Below are 20815 nucleotides of genomic sequence, written 5' to 3'. Positions count from 1 at the left end.
ACAGTTTCAACACAAATGCCTCAATAAACATTAGTCATTTGAGATGATCTTCTACATTTTCACGGTATATTATGTCTTGTGCGCAATCTTCGCCCAGGATAGGCTGCAGCTCCTCACAAACCTAACCTGAATACGATGAGATATGCTTTATCTGCTCTAGATGCTCTATCTCAATATAACTGAATTATCTTACACTCAAAGAGCTCCTATCCCATCCAATGCTTCAGGCCCTGGTGTCTAATATAATCAGAATCTGTTAATGTGAACATGTCGTACCTTTACGGGCTCCAGATGGCTTTAATTAATGTCTCGACAAGGGGTGGTTGGTTGCTTCCACATGGAACTTTTTTATGTATTTGAAAAGCCCATGGGTTGGAGACTGAAAGGAGTACATCAGAGTATCTCTGCATTCAGTTTAGGAGCATTCTACATTCTCAAAGCAGCATTCCGGTCTTTGTGTTTCGACTAAAAAGGATAGATTCATCCCAAATCTGATGCACAGAAAAGCTTGTCACTGGCTCACAAAACTAGCGTATGAAAATCTTTTTTCTGATTTTTAGTCAAAATACCTTCACATCCTGCCCCTATTCATATTCTCAGGATATCAGTAGATATAAATACGTCATTCGTCACAGTGAATGGGCATTTTCTCAATGCGTCGCCTTGAACCGTGAATCATCAGTCAGTATTGTGAGATTCCTGTGGCTCCAAATGTGGCGTAACTCTTCTAGCAGTTGTTCAAATTAATACACCACTGATACCCTCCGGTATCCTGCTTCACAATCTAACATAATTTTTTTACACCAGGTGTCTCACACTGCTCTTGATCTCCTGATGCAGCATTTTCTGTTTAAACAACTTATAAAAATAGATGAATATATCAAGATATCACCTGATTCTTTTGATAGATGGGAGCTTCATTTTAATTTATACAAGCAGCGAGCGCAACCACATTCAGATTTTCTTTATTAGCCACTTTGGCTTTTGGTCACATCAAATCAAGTAACTCAACCTCTGACCAGTGTTGCATCAGTGCCGTACAGTCAGCATGAATTTGCAGGATGGACACTTTCTTTTCAAAGAGTAAAAGCATGATGCAAGTTACACCTGCTGTTGCCTTCTGCAGGATGTGCTGTTGTGTTTATTTGTCACACACATCAATTCAGAGAGTCTAAATTACAGGGCAATTTACAGAGCAAACAATAAGAAATAAAAAAAGATTAATAACAGGCAATAGGTCCTCGTTATACTTGGTAGTTATATAAAAAAAAAATGGTGGAAAAGAAGTGCATCTAAATTAAAGTAATAATTCTCTTGGTTAGTTTGGCTACTTTGGCCTCTCGCAGCCACACCTTCAGTATATACAGGATGTAGAAAACTAAAACCCCTAAAGCTCATCAGTTAATCTCATAAGTAAATGTTATACTTTCACAGGACATGTATGGATGTTTAAGAAAGAGGCAGAACACAATGTGAGAGTGTGTTATTTCTTTAAATGGTGCACCACTGGTTTTGGAGTTGGAGAACAAAAACAGCAACCCTGAAAAAAATTCTTCTTGTTCCAACCAAATATTTCAACACTGATATGAACCACCAATCAGGATTACTGATTAGATTTTTTTTGTCATTTTAATCACAATGATACAAACACTTGTAGACTAAACAATCTACACTTATGACCATTAAAGCAACATCTGATCAGAATTTGCAAAGATGGAAAGTGGAGACATAACCATCTCATTATAGGTCCTAATAGAAACAGACACAAACTGTTTAATCTTGTGTCTGAAACATTTCCATTGAAATAATGCTCCCTCACTGGCCAGCAGAATTCAGGCTCATATAACAGTTAAATAAGAAAATAAATACATAATTTAATTAAAATAAACTTTACGGCATAGATTGTCTTCTATTTGATATTTTCTACCATACTTCATATACTTCATATTTACTCTTTACATACATTTTCTTCTATTTTGCCACATAATTACAAAACTAACATTCTCTAGACATTATATTTTCTTTTGACATTTCACAATAGATAGTCACTGTTCATGACTGCAGCACTGAACATTTTCATCTAAATGATCTAAAGTAGAACAATCTTTTTTTTTTTGTTAAACATCTCATTTGAACAAAGGTCCATTACTCGTTGAAAAAACCAAGTGAATACATGAAAGCACACTGAAATGATTCAACCAAGATTTCAGATTTATGCAGGTATACCGACCCTGCAAATGTTCACCTAAAAGTCATACTGTCTTTTACCATGATTTTCTAACAATTTTCACAGCCACGATTATGACAGAGTCAAAAAACAGCACTTTACGGCACAAATACCACAGTACTGGAATGTACAGTATGTAATGCAGCAAACCATGCAAGCAGGATCACACCCCATTCACTGCCACAGGCGCGCACACACTCACACTCACACACTCCCTCATTGCTTCCAGTGAAACACATACACAGAAAAAACCTGCTACAGGCACACACTGAGGTTACAGCTACAACAGTACACACTGTCCTATGCTAACAGCCCAAAAGTACCGAGAGTATAAGATGATGCATCGGAGGTCAAACAGTAACGATGCAACACGACTACCGCAACTGTTGTCAGTCGGCTAATTACCAGGATCAATAAGGGAAGATTGAGAAGAAAGGAGGGGGAAAAAAATCATATTGTGAGAACCACAAAAGCATATAAAAGAATTATATCATGAGAATATTTCACTTGAAATATTACAACAGCGTGACATTTCACAAGAGTGGAACGTGTCAGATTTGTATTGTACTACAGTAAATACAAATCCCTGAATTAGCTCTACACAGTAGAGTTATTGTTCACATTTATATGAGATATTCAGTTTGAAAACGGGGTTGGTTTTTTTGCTTGTACAATGTTGTTCACACGATGCCAAAAAGTTATAGTTTCAATTCAAGCCAATGTGCAATCAAGACAAAGGGGATTTTTTGTTTTTTGGTTATTGGTTAACGTGTGCAAAACTCAAGTCTGGGGCAACGTGATAGCTGACTGATCCCACTGGGCCAAAAAGGCCTCATTTTGCAATTGTTCAGTGTAATTTCTGAATAACTAGCCAGATCCCCCTTCTCCAACTGGGCTTTGCTGGTACCGTCAAATACATGCATGAATAAATAGAATCAAAAAACTGAACAGTTGGGTTCTCCACACTTGATAAGGTGCATCAACTCACACTGGGTTCCAGGTGTACATCAGCAATTGTTGTTAGGTTTGGCGTTGCTGTAGTTGTTGCCACTATAGTTGCCAACAATCAATCAGCGAACTGTGAGTGGACAGCTGTGCAGTGTCAGCCGATAGCCGTCCTCCCACGTCCATCATGTCCCTGTGCAATGATATGGCGGTCTATTTAAAGGCCCTTTTCACCCACATTCACTCTCCACGAAGACATGTGTTGGGCTGCTGCAATTACAAGTGGATAAGACCCGTGAATATCAGTCCCCACCTACTTTGGTTCTGCTCTGTTTTTATGCACCCTGGAGAGACTTTATTCCCATTAATGGGTGATTTGAAGGGCTCCCTGCATATATCATGTTGTTCTGTGTACTGGATGGCCAAAGCAGGGAATGGAAACTGGGGTGGAGCCATATTGACATGCCATGCTACAATGGCAATGTCCATCTGAAGTACTTCATGGTGTGAGAGGCTACTGACAGAGCCTCCATTTTCTGAGTTGTACAATTACAGCTAACAGCAGATTTTTCTCAGTTGGGTCCATGTGAAAATTATCACATCTAAAATGTTTTGCCACTTTTAGAAGCGGTCCGCTGACATGACTGCCGTGAGGCTTAGTGCAGACTATCAACCAGAGAATAAGGGCCGCGGTTTCCGAATGTATGAAGCGACGAATGCAAGCTGTGAGCTCCCTGTACTGTCCACACCTGAGAACGGACAAAGATAGAAGGAACACGGGACAGAGCGAAAAGGTTCCTAAATTTAAAAAAAACCAACATACAATGTTCAAATCTCGATAAATTAACTCAAGGCAAATTGAACCTTCTGGACAAACCAGACGGCTCTTCCTGAAAAGAATGGCGTCAGTAACTGTACATTTTTTTGTTACGGTGAAATATACAGTGTAGTGGACTTATGGATTAAAAGACACAACAGGTGACTATGTGACCTGTGACAACAGCAACACTTTGAAAGTGCATCACACCCCTGAATCCTCAATTTTGTCTTTCCCAGAGGGAGCACACAGCGGGCTGCTGCCGCCCTCTGCTGGACATCCTGCAGACTCACTCTCTCGCTTGTCTGACGAAGGACCATCAGTGGTGTTGAGTTCTTTCATTTTAGCCTGCACAGGACTGCCGGGGCGGCTGCCGGGGCGGCTGCCGCTGCGACTGCGGCTGCCAGTGTGGGTGACGCTGCGACGGCGGCGGTGCTTTTCCTTTCCTGGACTCGGACTGCGGGACCTCATCTTCATGAGGACAACGGTGCTGTCATCTTCGGAGCTGAAGTCAGAGCTGTCTGACGAACTGATCCCAGGACCTGTTGTGGGGAGTTGGATCTGGGAAATAGATGGAAAAGGAAATGAAGAAATTAAAAAAAGAAGTGGGTGGCTTTTACGGCCTGTTCAATTCTTATGAGTGTGAGAAGTTCGGAAGGCAGTGGTGGCCTCGAGGCTGCCGTTCATAGGTTCTATTCCCTCAGTGGACAAGTCACCCCTGAAGCCCCCCCCCCCCCCCCCCCCCCTCCCCGGAGTGCATTAATGTGGCTTCTCATAGCATGGGTAAATGCAGAGAAAATAATTTCCCTACGGAGATTAATAAAGTATGTTATTCTTTTCTTCTTCCTTATGAGCAGCTACATCAGGCAAGGCGGGTTTCACGACCTTGGATATGATCCAAAGTTTAACTACATGATGTTAGATGATTAGGTGAACACAACTAAGATGTACTACAACATGGAAGGATAACAAAGTTATTTTGGAAGTCATCTACGTACACTGCTGGGGCCTTCAGAAAGTAAGCAAAAGAAGCAAGTTGAGAATTAATGTGCTGTCCCAGCAGCACTTATGAATACGGATGAAATAACTCTGAAAATACACAGCGAATGTTGATGTGCTCAAGCATTTTACGTTCTTGAGAACCTGCCAACTGCTGTTTGATGCAGCAACTATGTCGTTTCATCACCACATCCTTTTATGCAACATTTTTCTTCACTGGCCGGAGCTGCAGCTCACTATCGCGGTGTCACTGTGCAGTGCAGTGAGGCGACGGTCGTGAAATTACAGTCAGAAGATTATCTTAGACTATCTAATAGTTAAACAGTTACAAGAGTCGTCTGCAAACCCTAAAGACCACAGATTTTAACCCACGATCAAAAGGTCTCACCATGACTATTCTTCATTAATCAGAGATGGCCCAACTCATACCATATAGCATTTTAACTCATAAAAAGAGCAGCAGAATGCAAAACAGAGGCCATAACGCAGGGTGAAGACACAGAAGAACACAGAAGCACTAAAAGCACTTGATTTATTTGGACCTTCAGAAGCCAGTGGCTCATGATTACCTGGAATGGCTCTGTTACTCCCACTATCGTGCTCATGTTGTTGCTATAGTAACCCAAGATAAAGTCCCCTGAGCCTTTGGGCAGTTCCTCCTCGGTAAAGGTTACCTGGAGAAACAGTTAAGTCAGACATTTATTTCACGTTACAGAGATTTATGACCAGACTCGAACGCGGCTCCAGATTACCTGATGTTCCTGACGATGAAAATCAGCTTCCTCTTGCTTGGCCCACACGTATCCCACGTAGTCTTTGTGGTGCTTGAACCCCACCTGTAGAGAGCGGCAGAGGGCATTAACATCCAACGGGCCAAACTTGATATTTCGCAGACATACTGTATTTGTGAGGCTCCACCGGCAATGCAATTTGTTATTGTTGACTCATCAAATCATTTGATGACGTGGTCCTCCGCTACCTTGTACAGTCCGATCCAGTCCCAGGAGCTGCGAGCGTAGCTGGGCACGTGTTTGAATATTGTTGTGGCATCAGCAATACTGTTCCACTCGTCCTCCACTATGAGTGTGACCAGGGGAACATCCACCCGGTAGGGGAACTATCAATCATAATAACAACAGTCAGGGGCCACGATTTACAGTTTCAGGCTCAAAACCGTTGTTATCAGATACTGTAAGATAAACAGCACAATTATCTATACAATGTGTCAACTAATGAGTAAATCAAATATTTCACTTTTGTAAATGGTCCAAGATCCTTCTAATAATATAGATATATTTTGCTTTAACAACACTCTTCTTCTTGGTGGGTACGACTGCAGGAGGTTAGCCGTGCCCGTCTATCCTTTATATTAGGTTTATATCATTATATGCTGTTATTATATCAACATAAAGTCACCTAAAGAAGGATGGGATGTAAAAAAAAGCAGATCGTGTCCCACCTGCAGGGTGAAAATGGAGGAGACCGGTTTGTGGTCACTGACGGTGTACTCCATGTGACTTCTGTAGTAGTGCTGCGTCACTTTAGGGCCACTGGTCAGCCCTGAAATGGAGCCACGGTTGCCTGCGCTCAGGGCCGCACCAGCAGGTGCAGTGGCTCTCAGACGCCACAGGATGCGGTCGGTCCAAGCTGGTTTACGCTTCTTCCCACTGGAATAACCCCAGAAACAGGAAGAGGGAGGAGAATAAACATTGCGTGGTTAAAAATACACATGAGGGGGGGAAACAAAGGCTTTTATGCTCCATTTCATGCTTCGGGCCAGTGAGGACCTTCTTCGAGAGGAGAGCGTACTGATTAGAGCTTAAATATCAAAGCAGTGGCTTGGAAATCATAAAAGCACCTCAGGCATCACCAACCTTGTGTCATATGTATCTGTTCCAACATCAAACTTGTAGGTTGGAGGGAATTTCAGCGGCCCTTCTTGGAATCCCTCCAATACGGTCTCACTGTCTTTGGCCATATTCAGCTGAAAAGATGAAAATGAGGAAACATCACTTTCAGCAGCTCTCCACAAGGAAAGAGTAAATTGCTTCACTGCCCCCTAGTGGCATTTCCTCCACAATGCAGAATAACGGAGCATGACTACAGCATGAAGTGGCATGTCTTCACACAAATCCAGATGGAAATTCGTAGTTTTAGACTGAATAGCATCATATTGTTTGGAGAAGTGTACAGAAAATTAACATATGAAAACTAAAACCAAACAGCAGTCAAGTAAGGGCACAGATTAATTATGATACAAGTCGGCTGCTTTTTCTGGAAAGCCACAGTAAGATCGGTTTAAGTACCAGTACTTTGTCTTCTCCATTTGTACCTGATCTTTTTCCAACAAGGTGGAATACTTGTTGTTGTCAATGGCTGCTTTCACCACTTGCATATCCAGGTCGTCGATGCGGAAATTGAGATCTCCAAACCAGAACACTACACTGTGAAGAAAAAAATAAGTAAAAAATCAGGAATAAATCTGACGAGATGCTCGTGCGTGTGCGTCTGTGTGTGCGTGTGTGTTAAAGTGAGCAGACTAACTCGTGGTCCAGGACCCCAGTAGCAGCTTGGCCTTCAAACTGCTGCTGCTGCAGGATGCTCTCAAAATCCTCCATGCGCTGCTCCGAGTTTTCCATGTGGGCCGGGAGGTGGCAGTTCAGGAAGCAGATGGTGTGACCGAACACCGACATGCGGGCACTCACGCCACCTTTATTCCCCTGGAATCACAAGGAGGCAGACATGAAACCAGACTGTCACAGAGAGGATGAGCATTTCACTGTAAACAAGATTGAATGCATGAATGAATTAATAGGAAAAGGCGTGTGGAGACAATAATAATGATGTCAGTACTTGAGTCTCAGCCGCAGACGACAGGAAGTTTACTCATTAGACACCACTGGGGAACAACATGAATATTTAATGCTACCAGGAAGGTGCGCTGCACGTTTCTTCTCACCGTCTGAGCTCTGACACACTCAAACACAAACATGTTCCAGGTTAAATTGTGAAATACTCCAGATGCTGATGTGCATCATTCCAGACGGAATTCATTAATATTACATCATAACTTCAAGAACCTGTGTGTTCGGGGTAATCCATCTGATGTTATCCTTGTTAAATCAAGTCACTATGTTTAAGTGACATGTTTCATCAAGCCTGTCTTTCTAAACTAGTGTTCCAGTTTGTTTTCCATATTTTTTTTTTCTTGTTGCAGCTTGTCTATTTTCTTATACCAGTTAGCACACATTAACACTTCTACTTTGCCTCTGGTTCATTTCTGTTATGCTTGACTTTCCAAGCATGAACAATTGCTGGCTGTGACCCAATATATGTCTCTGTATTTAAAACAAAAAAAATGAATTAAGCAGGATTTGACTAACAAATTAATATTCCACTTTTAAAGCCAGAATAACTTGTGAGTGCATCGTGTCGTACTCCCTCTAACAGATGTAACTTCAGCTGAGCATGCCGAGGGGATCAATCATCGGACTGACTGCTCACTTTATCTGACACAGCAACACTACAGTGTTGTAGCCATGGGTGTCAGATTAAACAATTGTGTTGCAGTCCTCTCACCCAGTAACCGCCCAGGCCTGTGCGTGTGGTCTCAGTCTGGACTCCACGGAGGAAAGGCAGGTGGAAGTATTTTGCAAAGACCAGCAGTAACAAACCCTGCATCCGCTGGGAGGTCACCTGCAAGACAAGACGGAATGGACAGGACAGACATGCGTGACTAGATAAGACGGATCAGGCAGCAGGGGACGACGGTTTGGCGCTTTGTATGATATCTCATAAAACAGTTAGCGATAAAGTTCACTTGCACAACAGGGTGACTGTCTGAGTATGAGGTATCTTGGCCTTCTCTCGCTCTATTTGTCTTCCACCGTCTTGTATTTCCATCCCCCCCGCAGGGCTCTACAGCCTTTGCTCTCACTCCTTTACTGAAGCGCTGCACACCATAGCTTGTGGTGGACCTTTGTTGCAGTTGTGAACCACTTGGCAGGAGAAAGCCAACGCCACAGGCATTTGGTAGTCAGACCTCTCCCATCTCAAACACACTAGCATAGGAGCTTCGTGTTGCACACGTGATGCAAATGTCCACATTTGTGCACCTTCGATATGAACAAATAACAGATCATTTGCCGTGACGGGAAGGAGATAACCTACATTTGGTAAGCAGAACAAGACCGCGTACAATGTCAACCCCCTTCCCAGATACGCATGCTCATTCCCCGCTCTCCCTTTTTCCAGCCGCCCTCACATCCCAACCCCCAACCACAGTCTGAAGAGGCACAATCACACCCGGCCTGAAACAGCCTGAGGGCAGTAATGGAGGCATAAATCTCCACGTGACAGAAGCCCCTCTTGCTTGTATACCAACGGGCTCTTTGAACGACTTCGTTGCGTAATAGATTCCACTGAACCGTAAAGAGAACCGACTTTATTTTATGATGTGTGTTTACACAGTCAGGGGATAGGGTGTGTGTGTGTGTGTGTGTGTGTGTGTGTGTGTGTGTGTGTGTGTGTGTGTGTGTGTGTGTGTGTGTGTGTGTGTGTGTGTGTGTGTGTGTGTGTGTGTGTGTGTGTGTGTGTGTGTGTGTGTGTGTGTGTGTGTGTGTGCAAAAAGTCTGAGAGAGTGCACTTCTGCCTGCAGATTCTGTGAGTGAGTAGCATTTCTTATCAGCGTCAGTGGACAGTGGGAGCTCCTGAAGGCTGCCAAGCTATATTTTGGCTGAGAACAGGAAAGACATTTAGGCCGAAAGACAAACGTGTGAGACGCAGTGAGAGAGTTTGGGAGCCTACAGGAGCAGCTCTATATGTTTGGTCGTGCACAACACACACGACTGGATATGCGAGCTGTTCCTAAGTAAGATGTTACTGGGATCAAGGATTATTAAAGAATTATGCGAAAATGGCATTATACTGATTTTAGCTGCTCGTATAGAGGCTGAAAGAACAGAGACGCTGCTCAATACAAAAACACAAAGTGATGTTATTTGTCGGAATTTAACAAAGCATTGAATTAGAAGAAGTACTCTCGGTCAAAAAAAGTCATTTTGCAACACATTTACGTGATTGGAAAATGCTGCCATTACAAATTAAGGTCATAAAAAGCTGCCCTCACCAAATAACGCATGCAACTAAATGACAGCTTAGCGAACAAAGATTATGGCGACAGTCAGCAGAAGATGTGCAGTGGGAACGGAGGGGAAAATGTCTCGCAAGCCCAGTGCTGCTGCAGTGAAAGGCTAATTTGGGTCGGCTTTCTTGTGACCACAGCAGTTGCAGTACAAACCTGATGATGAAGCTGTGCGAGCCAAAGCAGAGAGGGCGCATTGTTACTACACGTCTGTCCAACACATCGTGACGGGACAGTTTCCAGTGGCACCACTTTATAGCTCGTTCTGCTTGAACATCTTGATAAACTCCCAACTCCTCCATGCATCTCAAACCGCACACAACGTTACCTTCCAATGGAAGCACGCAACAAACATCACGCCGAGATGAGTTTAACAAGGTTTAAACTACAGGGAGATAGCTGGAGGATAGCGTCAGTCTCACTGTCGGGAGGCCCGTCAACACTGACAACGACAGCGTCCAAAAATAAAACAGCACCCTGGGAGACATTTGTCTCGCTCGTTCAGCTCGACAGCTGATTCACGCTCTCTGGCTCACCGCGCCAACAAAGCCGAGCGTCGATTCAGAGGCGGCCAGGCGAACAACAACCACAGTTGTGGCATGAAATCCAAAAAAAAGTGGCATTTTATTCAAAGTTCACCTTCCATTAAATGACTTGCGCCGTTTGTCTTTTACCATGTTTTCAAAGGTTCTCGTCAGTCGTTCACTAATAGCGTATAACATATTTGCCATCCCGAAAAATGAGGCTTCCTGGAAATTCTAGGTATATCTTAATGTATATCTAAAGACAAACACGAGCACTCCAGCTTTATTTGCTCAAGGTTTAATTTTCCAATTATATTTTCATGTTAAATGCAGCAAACAAGTGCCCTCATTTAACCCCCCCCCCCCCCCCCCCCCAAAAAAAAGGGGGCAAATGTAAAAACAGTCCCTATATCAATACTTTGCATAATTACTTAATAAAAAAATGCATAATTATCCAAATACCTTCACTTGCCTGATTCAGGGTTAATGTATTATCTCCATAGCGAGCATGTGAAGCAGATATGAAACAAAAAAACAACAAGGAAAATAAGAGTACTAATGTGATATGAAGGTAGAAAAAGCGAGATCAAGACATGGTGAGAGCTTGAGCTCCACTTTGCATTATCAGCGACGGCGGAAGATGGGAGATACGCTGACATCACATGCCTGTTATAAATCATCCACCCATCAGGTGCTCGGGGAACAAAATGAGTCGAAGCGGCGATCTGATCAGCGACCACGTGACGCGTGTGAATCAAAGCTGTTGAATGTTTTACTGGCGCATGCATGTGTTCGTTAGAAAAGCCATTACTGACCAGCACATAACCAAAGGGGCTGAGTCTCTCCATGCAGACCTCGCTCCACTGGTCTGTGAAGAGGACATCCTTCAGCCTTTTGTTAATCATCGAGTTCACTTCTTGCAGCCTTGAAGAAAAATGACACATAACAGAGAAAAAGGGTCAGACACTGACACAGATGTAAGAGGAGCTAATGAGAGGGGGCTTCGATCGTGAAATGATGAATTGAACACAATTATTATTTCCCAACGAGCAGAAAGACAATGCAATCTGAGCCTGACTGATGCCAGTGTCGTCACTGCCAACATGCGATGAGTGAACATAAATGGAGAACATCTGCTTCATTTCAAGCAAACAGGACAGAACACTCACCCGATAATATACATATCTGTGTTTCCATCGCCCACGTTCAGCCCCAGCAAAGCAGTGATGTCGTCAGGTGGAGCGGCCGAACCCACATTCCAAGTGATGACGTGCACCCTGATGGAAAACGAGCGTGACATAATAAACACTCTTGTCTTACTGATCTGTGTCCAAACCTACAGTGTTGAATGACTCTGTAGGTTCTCCCGATGCCCCAAACTCTGTCCTCGTGACAACTGCACCAACAACATGGTTCTTCCTTCCAGCTTCTCACCACATTGTGTGAGGCGGTGATAGTATGAGTTTCACATAAACGTCACCACAATTAATAGGGATGAAAGAGCATTCAGTGTTTTGAGGGATACCCAATGAACAACAGCATGAATTCACACGTTCACAAATTGACTTACAATTAATTGATATTGCTCATTTGAATAGATTAGAAGGAAGGCAAAATACTTCAATTTTAATTTGGTGGGCCTGCTCTTGGTGTTTCAGTATTGATCTGTCTAAACACATGAACGTTTGGTACATTTAATCAGTCATAGTCACAAAATACCTTGTGTGTGAAAATAGTTGGTTATTTCATAGACTAGTGACAGTTTCTCTGCAGTTGTTCGCTGTGTTTATAACAGATATTATTATGTTAGTTGAAATAGCTTAAGTTAAACTCCTCTGTGTCTAAGTGTGAAGTCCATGTTTAAAAAGTGTGACCAATGTGACTCACACCTCTGTAATCCAATTAATAATTACCTTCCTCTGACGAACCTGCCATTTTCTCACCATACTATCATTAAACCTCCACCTTACTCTAAAACTGCCTCATATTTCGTTACTTCAAATGAACCTCGGCAAGAGTACTTAAATGTCGTCACACATCTAAGAAAAGAAACCAACTCAACATGCTTGTTACCCATAATGCTCCTAAATCAACGTGTCGTATTATGTTGATCGCTGCTGTAGTCTAGATATGTACTTCTAATGCCGAGCAACATCCTGTTTTGGCCTTGAAAGCTGTTGACTCACCGGTTTACCAGTGTTATCTGATTTTGTAATACCATTTCCAAGAAGTTATATGACTGAGAAATGATTCATAAATTAGTCAATTGAAACCATGTGAAAATGTATCGCATGTTTTCATTTCATGTGAAAATTGTTTTTTTTTGCATGAAACAACTGATTTGAACTTAAATAGCACAACATGTTTATCATGAATCACCTCTAGAGTGTTAAATATTGGGCCAAATACCAGGATAGAATGAAATTAGTAAGTTGATGGCTTTGTTAAGTGTGTCATTATGATATACCATTTTTAGCAATAATAAATTGTAATGAAGTCACATGTCAATGATAATCATAAGGCTATGTACTGTCAACTTCTGGTACGTCAGCACTAAAGCTCGGTGTGCCAAAGACAATCTTCCTCAGCTGTGTGGGAACGAGAGTCCCTGTGGAGGCAAGCTGAGACATGAGAGTTAACACACACACACACACACACACACACACACACACACACACACACACACACACACACACACACACACACACACACACACACACACACACACACACACACACACACACACACACACACACACACACACACACACACACACACACACACACACACACACACTAGGAAACTTGCCTGAAGTCTTCCATTGTCTGGGGCAGAGTGTCAGCTGTACCCGCCACAGAGAGGGCCCGCTGTGCGTGAGGGTTCAGGTGGGCAGGCACAGGCCTACTGGCAGCTGGGTGGGGCACTGAAGCTGCCCTAACCGGGTGTCCTTTAGCACCGGCTTTAACGCCGAGCCCGGGGTGCTCCCCCACGGGCTTGACGGCAGCATGACGAGCGGGTTTGGGATGACTTGCCACACTGCCACCAGGAGTGCACTCGTCCTGGTTAAGTGGTGGAGTTGGTTCAGCTCCGGCCTCAGCTTTGGGCTCGGAGAGATCGACAGACGCTTCGACTCTGGCACAGCGCTGAGGCCGCCGAGGCCTGGCGGTTGCGGCAGGCTGGCCGGTGGTTGCGGCAGGCTGGCCGGTGGTGGGATCAGCAGCTGGAGCCTCTGGTTCTGACACTGCTGTAGTGGTTGGTACAGCTTCCGCTCCTGGATTTGGGTCGTCTTCTTGCTTCTGACTTTGGCTTAGATTATCCTGGTCCATTTCTTGAAGTTTCTGTGACAAAAACATCGCCCCCCCCAAAAAAAAAACTAGTTACACTTGCATGGACATTTATCCTACAAAACAACAAGGAGCCCAGTTGTTTTCGATAGTATTGTAATAGTAGTTTAGTCTTGTTTTAAACCACATTTTCCCACTTCAGGAGTGACTTCCCTCTGTACATGACCCGTCACATTAACTCAAACAATCGTTCACACTTCATGACGAAAGCTGCCATGTAAGATGCTTACACACCAGTGGGAGCAACTTGAGCTTCAGTGCCCAAAGTCATTTGAACATAAAGACACAGCGAGATAGTTCATTGAACAGCTGACATCAAAACCGCTTCACCAAATTGAGCCATAGCAGTCCAGCAGAGGTCCCTGAGGACCAAATTGCAGATTCTGAGGCTAAAAATATCAGTGTCAGTGGGACACCTCAATAAGAAATGAGCCGTGATTGTACAGAGATTTAGACTAAAACCACTCATTAAACTGAATGAGGCCTTTACTTAAAATATGATTATCTGTACTTTACTTCAAACATTGTAATATTGTTCTGTTTACTCCAGGGGTCTGTTTGATTTCTTGCCATCACCATATTGCTACCAACGTATCCTCCGTCACAGTGATGTGGAGCTCTGCAGGCAAGTTAATTGTTCAACAGAAAGGATTTCTATCCCTAAAAAAACTGTACAGGCACAACACGTAGACTCTTTTAGAAATGACAAATCGATTTAGCTGATGACAGTGGGTTTGTCAAGAGATCCTATTGACCCAGCAACTCAAACGAGTGAGTCATTCCTGCTCCCACCTGCCTCCTGACTTTTTAAATTACCTGCCCTCTCATAGCCTTGGAAACGGCTGAAAACAGCCGCAGAGATGGATGAAAAAGAACAACTACCAAGAACAATTCTGAAACATGACAGATACAGAGCAGAAATTGGTTTTTTTTTCCTTTCCCTTCATCACGTCGGCCCATTTTGGATGGAAAAATGTGGAGGAAAAAAAAAAAACCTGGACACGGTTCATCGCGCTCTCTGGATCTACCTATACGCTTCCTTGCCAGTCCTCCAGTAACCGGGGAGAAGCTCAGTCAGTTCCTATCAGCTCAGAGCACCTGCCTCACACCAACATGGAGAATTGCTGCTTGGTCCGGAGCAGGAAAAGCCAACAGCACAGAGCTCAGGCAAGGAGAGGAGGAGGAGGGTGGCAGGAATGAATGAGGGCATTTCAATCAATATATTCAAATAACAACTCATTATGGTACTGTGCAAATAAATACATTTAATCTGTTTGTTGTTGATATAACACAATAAGACCTAATGCTACTGAAGTAATAAAATAAAATTAAACCACATTCTAAAAAAATAAAGAAAAACAACAGTGATTATAGGGATTCAGAATATGTCTGAGGGCAAACAGTACAATAGGTAAGTAACAACCTTCCATTTTGTCGAAAATGACTTTATGAATTGTTCATCTCTGACGCTTTCCTCAGGTGCCGAATCCCTAAAACAGAAAATAAGCTACATAGACTGGAGACGGGTTTGTGCTGGTGGACATGATTAAGCCTTCAAAAAAGCTGATTCGAGCACAAAAACCGTGGCTGTGCGACCCAGATCCATCAGCCAGGGGATGGTCGAAGCAAAGCACATAATAAAAATGACCTAAAATGCCAGCGTCATATTTCTTTAATGCAGGGGACACGAGGTTTAACGCTTTGGGTGCAAATGACATCAATCAAAGACCAGCGCTCTCCACGCGACCAGAATCGCCTCCTGTGTTTTGTTCCGTACATTTTTTTTAAATTTTTTGGTCAGTCAGGAGAAAGGGGCTATGTGCTCGGGGGACACAGTAACAACAGAGCGCTCTCATAATTATTCACATGACCTTGAGCAGAAGCAGGCCATGACTTTCAGGCAGCTTCGTCTGCATTCCACATGTGCAGGGAAACATGCTGGTCTTCTCTGTCAACCAATAACCTGGTGCCGGCAGTGCATAATATGTTCTGATGGTCCATGTATGGCATTCGGTGAGGTGTGGGGGAGGGCAGAGCGAAGTGGGTACACGTGGGAGTGGGTGGGTGCAAAACGAGCAATGGGGAGTGGGAGACGGAGCCAATGGAGACGGCCCCCACAGTGACAACACTGTGTCTCTTTGCAGAATGTCTCTAAATTGATCCTCTCACACTTCCCTGTGGCACGGTCTATTTTCCCAGCTTTAATCCACCCCCCCCCCCCCCCCCCCCCCACCCCTCCTTCTCTCTCTTTCTCACTTATCATACAATTTCCCTAATCCGTCCTCTCTCGCCATCTTCCCTCAGACGCTGTTGTTCCACCTCTACTGTATGGACACTGAATTGTTCAACCCACTGATTTCAGTTTCCCAATCTCATGGATATGCTTCTTTTCACATCAGCAGAAGCTCCTAAACTTTTTTTTTTTTATCCCTCCCATTCTCTTATCCTCTCCTGCACTTGAATGTGACACCAACACTTCTCGTGCGAAATGCTCGGCATTGTTTTCCTCAGCCAACGGCCTCACAGCCACCATCAATGACGTCGACATGCCATAGCCCCAAAAGCCGGACAAGTGGGTGCTCTGTTACATGTCGACAGAAAGAGGAACGAGAAGGAAGGTGATCATTGAAAATGTGGAGAATTATTATAGTAAATGCCCAGAATGTCAAAATGGAGTGCAGTTAATTTTTTTTTAAACATTCAAATTGTTTTTATTTTTGTACGACATCGCTCGGGCCAAGTATTTTCCTTCCTGGGAGCCGTTCTGACAGACGACCACTTCCTATTCGTCTCACGTTCACAGAGAGGAGAGAGTGGAATGATTTGATTATAACAAATGTGTCATAGTGTTTACACGCACCCTCCTGAGGGGTGAGCGCCGAGAACGCCATGGAGGGTGTAATGGAACCCAAACAGCAGGCTCTCGCCAGCCTTCTCGGCTGATTTGGAGGGATTAATAGACAACACGGATAGTTTGGAATGGGTGAGTGAAAGGAGAGTTCAGAGGCCATGTTGTGTTTTACTTGCCTAATGTAAAAGGCTTCATTTTGACTGATCCAGCACAAAAGCAACAAAACAATGGATTTGGCCCACGTTTCCTTTCTCCCTCATTAGAACATAAGGGAGTCTCAGTTCACAATATAAGCTCACAGGGTCCACCTTGTCACATTTATATATGAGCAATGGGTGAAGCGTTTTTTTCCCAGCTCGTGTCACACTGTAGCTTATACAGTTGTGAAGTCACAAACATCTTTTAGTGAGCCATCTTCACTCTCAGTTTTTTTTTTTTTTGTGCAAAGTTCTTATTTTTGGAGGAGTAAACATTTCACTGCTCCATCGTCATGATCATTCTGTAAAGTTTTCATTGTAGGACTCCGTAAAGTTACGCTGGGGTTAATCTGGATCTCACTGGATCTGAAGGGGCAGGTACATCCTGTAGGAAAACTGTCCTGATTGTTTTTACAAAGTGTGGAAGCCTGTGTGTCCATAGTTTACTGGGTAAAAACAGATGCTGCGGCAGGATGCACTACTGCACAAGAAGCGAGCCAGCAGAGACTTTAATGTTTGGGTAATCAAACCATGGCTCCTGGTATGCATGTGATATTCCTTTTACGTAGGACTACAAACGTTGCCTAACATAGCTCCTTTACAACAAGGTGGCTCCTTGATGACTATTTCAGCCTGAGAATCCCTCCTTGTCAGACTCCAGGCTGCTTGGAAACAGTCTGGAGAACATGCAGGCTTCAGGATGTTGACTAGACCCACCACCCTTTAGATCTCGATCTGATCATGGATCTGTTGGCTGCGCTGCAAAAGGACACTTTAAAGGGCCGATTTAAAAAACACGTGGAGCCCAAACTTCCCCAAGTGAGAGCTGTTTTGGAAGCGCCAGGATGGGCCCACTTTGAACAACGTGGCTCACCTTTTGTACCGTCGCGCTGTTTTTATCGGCCATCTTAAACCTCTAATCCTGCGTGGCTGTGTTGTGTTGACGTAGTGATTCCAACCATGCTATTAACCACGTTTTGCCCTCTTCGGTGTTTATTGTTGGAATTACAGTCAGTGGTGTGGCGGGCCTCCAGAGCCATATGCCCCTGTGACAGGGATACTAATGATGACCCTGGCAGACACCGGTAGCTGCTGCCACAGCTGTAAATGGCTCCTCCGGGTCCTAGTGCCACTGAGCACTGCTCTCCTGCATCCAGGGGGCTTCATCTTTCCGATCAGGTCATCGCCAAGGCCGCAGAACGTCAAAAGGATTTTGCTCACCGTCTAACGCCTGAGAAACAAGCAGACAACCTCCAGGATAATGTCTGTGCAGCAAAACCATGCTGTACCGTGCAATTTAAGATTCTGCCAATTAACAATTACGGGATCAAACCAAATGGAAACAGTTGCCCATTTATGCTACTTAAAAAGCTCCTGCGAGACAATAATGATCGCCGTGCTGTTAAGAGGAGCAGAAGCAACGTCTCATTTAGCAAATAACTGACCAGCGTGTCCAGAACACATTAGCTATACAGATAACATACCAAAGGAATCAAACACGCGGACAAGTCAGGGAGTGGCCCAGATTTTCCTTCCTGCGCAGTTGACAAGTTTTTACACAAGAATGGAGCAAAGAATGCAAATTTTACTTTCACAAATGTTGCAATAGCAGCTTCACGGTCCAGGAAATACAGAAGGAACTTGAAAGGTCAGTATTAAGGTGCTTTCGGTTTGTTTATGGTTGTTGCATATACTATTCACACAATGTTAGGGATATTTGGAATGTGGTGGTGTTCCAGATGTTCCAGCGTGGGCAGATGGGTCTAGCCAATACAGAACTTGCCTATACTTTGTGAATGGTACAGTGACAAGCCCATACTACCAGAATAATTAATCCAGTTATTGTGCCCCCGTATGAATTACACAAGACTAAATTCATCTTCATGGATGACAACGCTCCCGCATCATTGGGGAACGGCTGCTGGAGACTGGGGAACCTGGAATGGAGCAGCCTGCACTTTCTCCAGACCTGAATCCCATAGAAACCCTCTGGGGTCAGTTAAGTCAACGTGTCGAAGCTCATAACTCTGTACCCGAGAACCTCTAGTTCCAGTTTCAAGAAATTGTATAAGGTGAGGAAATCACCATTGCATGCTTCTACTTTAGTGCTATAATAATCGCTATAGCAGGGACTTTATTTTTACGCCTCTACCTGATTATAGTTCATAACCTGCATTTCGACGGTGTACAGCATGTGTATATGTGATAACAGAAAACACATGGCGTTGCCAGACAAGTCGTTTCTGCACATCGATGTGAAAATAGACCTGACAGTCAAAGTGACTCAACGCCTTTTGACAGGGTCTGCCATTTGATCCAAGCCAGTTGTGCAAAATGTAAACACTTGTTTATCCACTGTCCACTCTTATGTCAGGCGAGTGTACATTTTAACACAAAGGTGTTCAGATGACACACACCAACGGCTTCCAAAAAACGAGAGCAGTATAGGATATGGCCTAATTACACTCCCACTTCAAGGACATTGTTAAAGCTGTAAAAGAGGAAGGTCAGAGCAACTGTGTATGGTTATGCATCAGATATAATCTCGGGCACTTTGGGTGCCTGCATGCATTGGTTGTGTTTAATCTGACAGACGTGAGGGCGCAAAATATCAGAGCGTGTCAGGGGGTGAGGGTGCATGATTCATCAGCAGATCCTCTGCTATTGCAAAAGAAATGTTGACAGGTGGTTTTTTCCCCCCTGATTGATAGTTTTAACGGAAATGCTGTAACCATTGGAGCGATTTCCGTTCTCGTGCAGACACAACTGCAGCGCGAGGAATGCAAGAAAAAAAACCAAAAACAAAACCTTTATCAACATAACGATGACTTCAATGTATAACCAGTCTCTTTTAGCAGAGGCAGTGATTGATTCCAGTTGGGATATTATCGGTTTGAAGCCTGAACGTGACGCGTGCGTGCAGCTTATTAATTATCGCTCACCTGTGCAGCCGGAGAGTCGCTCTGTGCTGAAGGTTAAATCGCCACAAACACCGGGAACTTTTGCTTCGCAGCCGCCTTCCAGGTCAAACCGTCGGCATGCCAGTGCCTCGCTCCCTCCGTCCTTCTTTCCTTCCTTCCTTTCCTCCCTTTACTCGTCGGCTGGCTCGCTCGGCGGAGTGGCTCTGGCAGAGAGGAAGAGGAGGGGGAGGAAGAGGAGGAGGAGCAGGTGGGTTTGAGGCGATGCTTTGCTTGAGATCACATCTCCCGGGAATGTTTCCTCCCGCCGGTCCGGACTAACGGGCTGCAGCGGTCCGGTGTCCTTCAGAGCAACAGAAGCCGCCCGGGACGCAGCGCTTCCTGCTCGAGCAGCAACTGACTGAATGACCGACTGAGCGACTGACTGACAGCGGTGGTGTTGGGCTGATGATTGCAGTCCGACCCGGAGGCGCGCGGAGCTACGGCAGCGAGAGAGGACATTCCACGGCTGCCGCTCGCGACACAACGTTTCCCCGGAAGAACCGCACCTGCACCGACGAGTTGTTACCTCAAAATGAAAAACCTGTAACAAAATGTGATCTTATTTAAGGTCAAAATGATGCTTTAAACAATCAGTGCTTCCATGTTTTGCTAATCGATGATAAAACACTACCGCCCCCCCGTGTTCGGTGCTATGGTTGCACCATGTGAGGGCGTCAACGGCAGTTCAAGCAGTGTAACAAACACTATAAATGCAACCATGCTGTTTTTCACCAATTATAGAAATGGTGATACAGATTAATGACTGTTTTTCAATATGGTGAATCCATTGTGATTTATGGCATCTTAG

The 20815-nt window shown here is 44.2% G+C and overlaps 1 protein-coding gene across 1 annotated transcript; it reads right to left on the bottom strand.

Annotated features, from left to right (window-relative positions):
* Positions 1–3815: 3815 nt before the first annotated feature.
* Positions 3816–20072, bottom strand: inpp5jb (inositol polyphosphate-5-phosphatase Jb). Its single transcript, XM_080500077.1, is given in 13 exon segments — positions 3816–4550; positions 5558–5662; positions 5741–5824; positions 5968–6105; positions 6448–6655; positions 6863–6972; positions 7321–7432; positions 7533–7708; positions 8568–8684; positions 11471–11579; positions 11825–11931; positions 13454–13993; positions 19990–20072. Coding segments are annotated over 12 exon segments (2151 nt in total). The 5' UTR covers positions 13982–13993; positions 19990–20072; the 3' UTR covers positions 3816–4193.
* Positions 20073–20815: the final 743 nt, after the last annotated feature.

This window comes from Blennius ocellaris, assembly GCF_963422515.1.
Source record: "Blennius ocellaris genome assembly, chromosome: 7".
Lineage (NCBI taxonomy): Eukaryota > Metazoa > Chordata > Actinopteri > Blenniiformes > Blenniidae > Blennius > Blennius ocellaris.
Note: the sequence above shows the minus strand (reverse complement) of the source record. Positions and strands in the feature narration are given on the sequence as shown.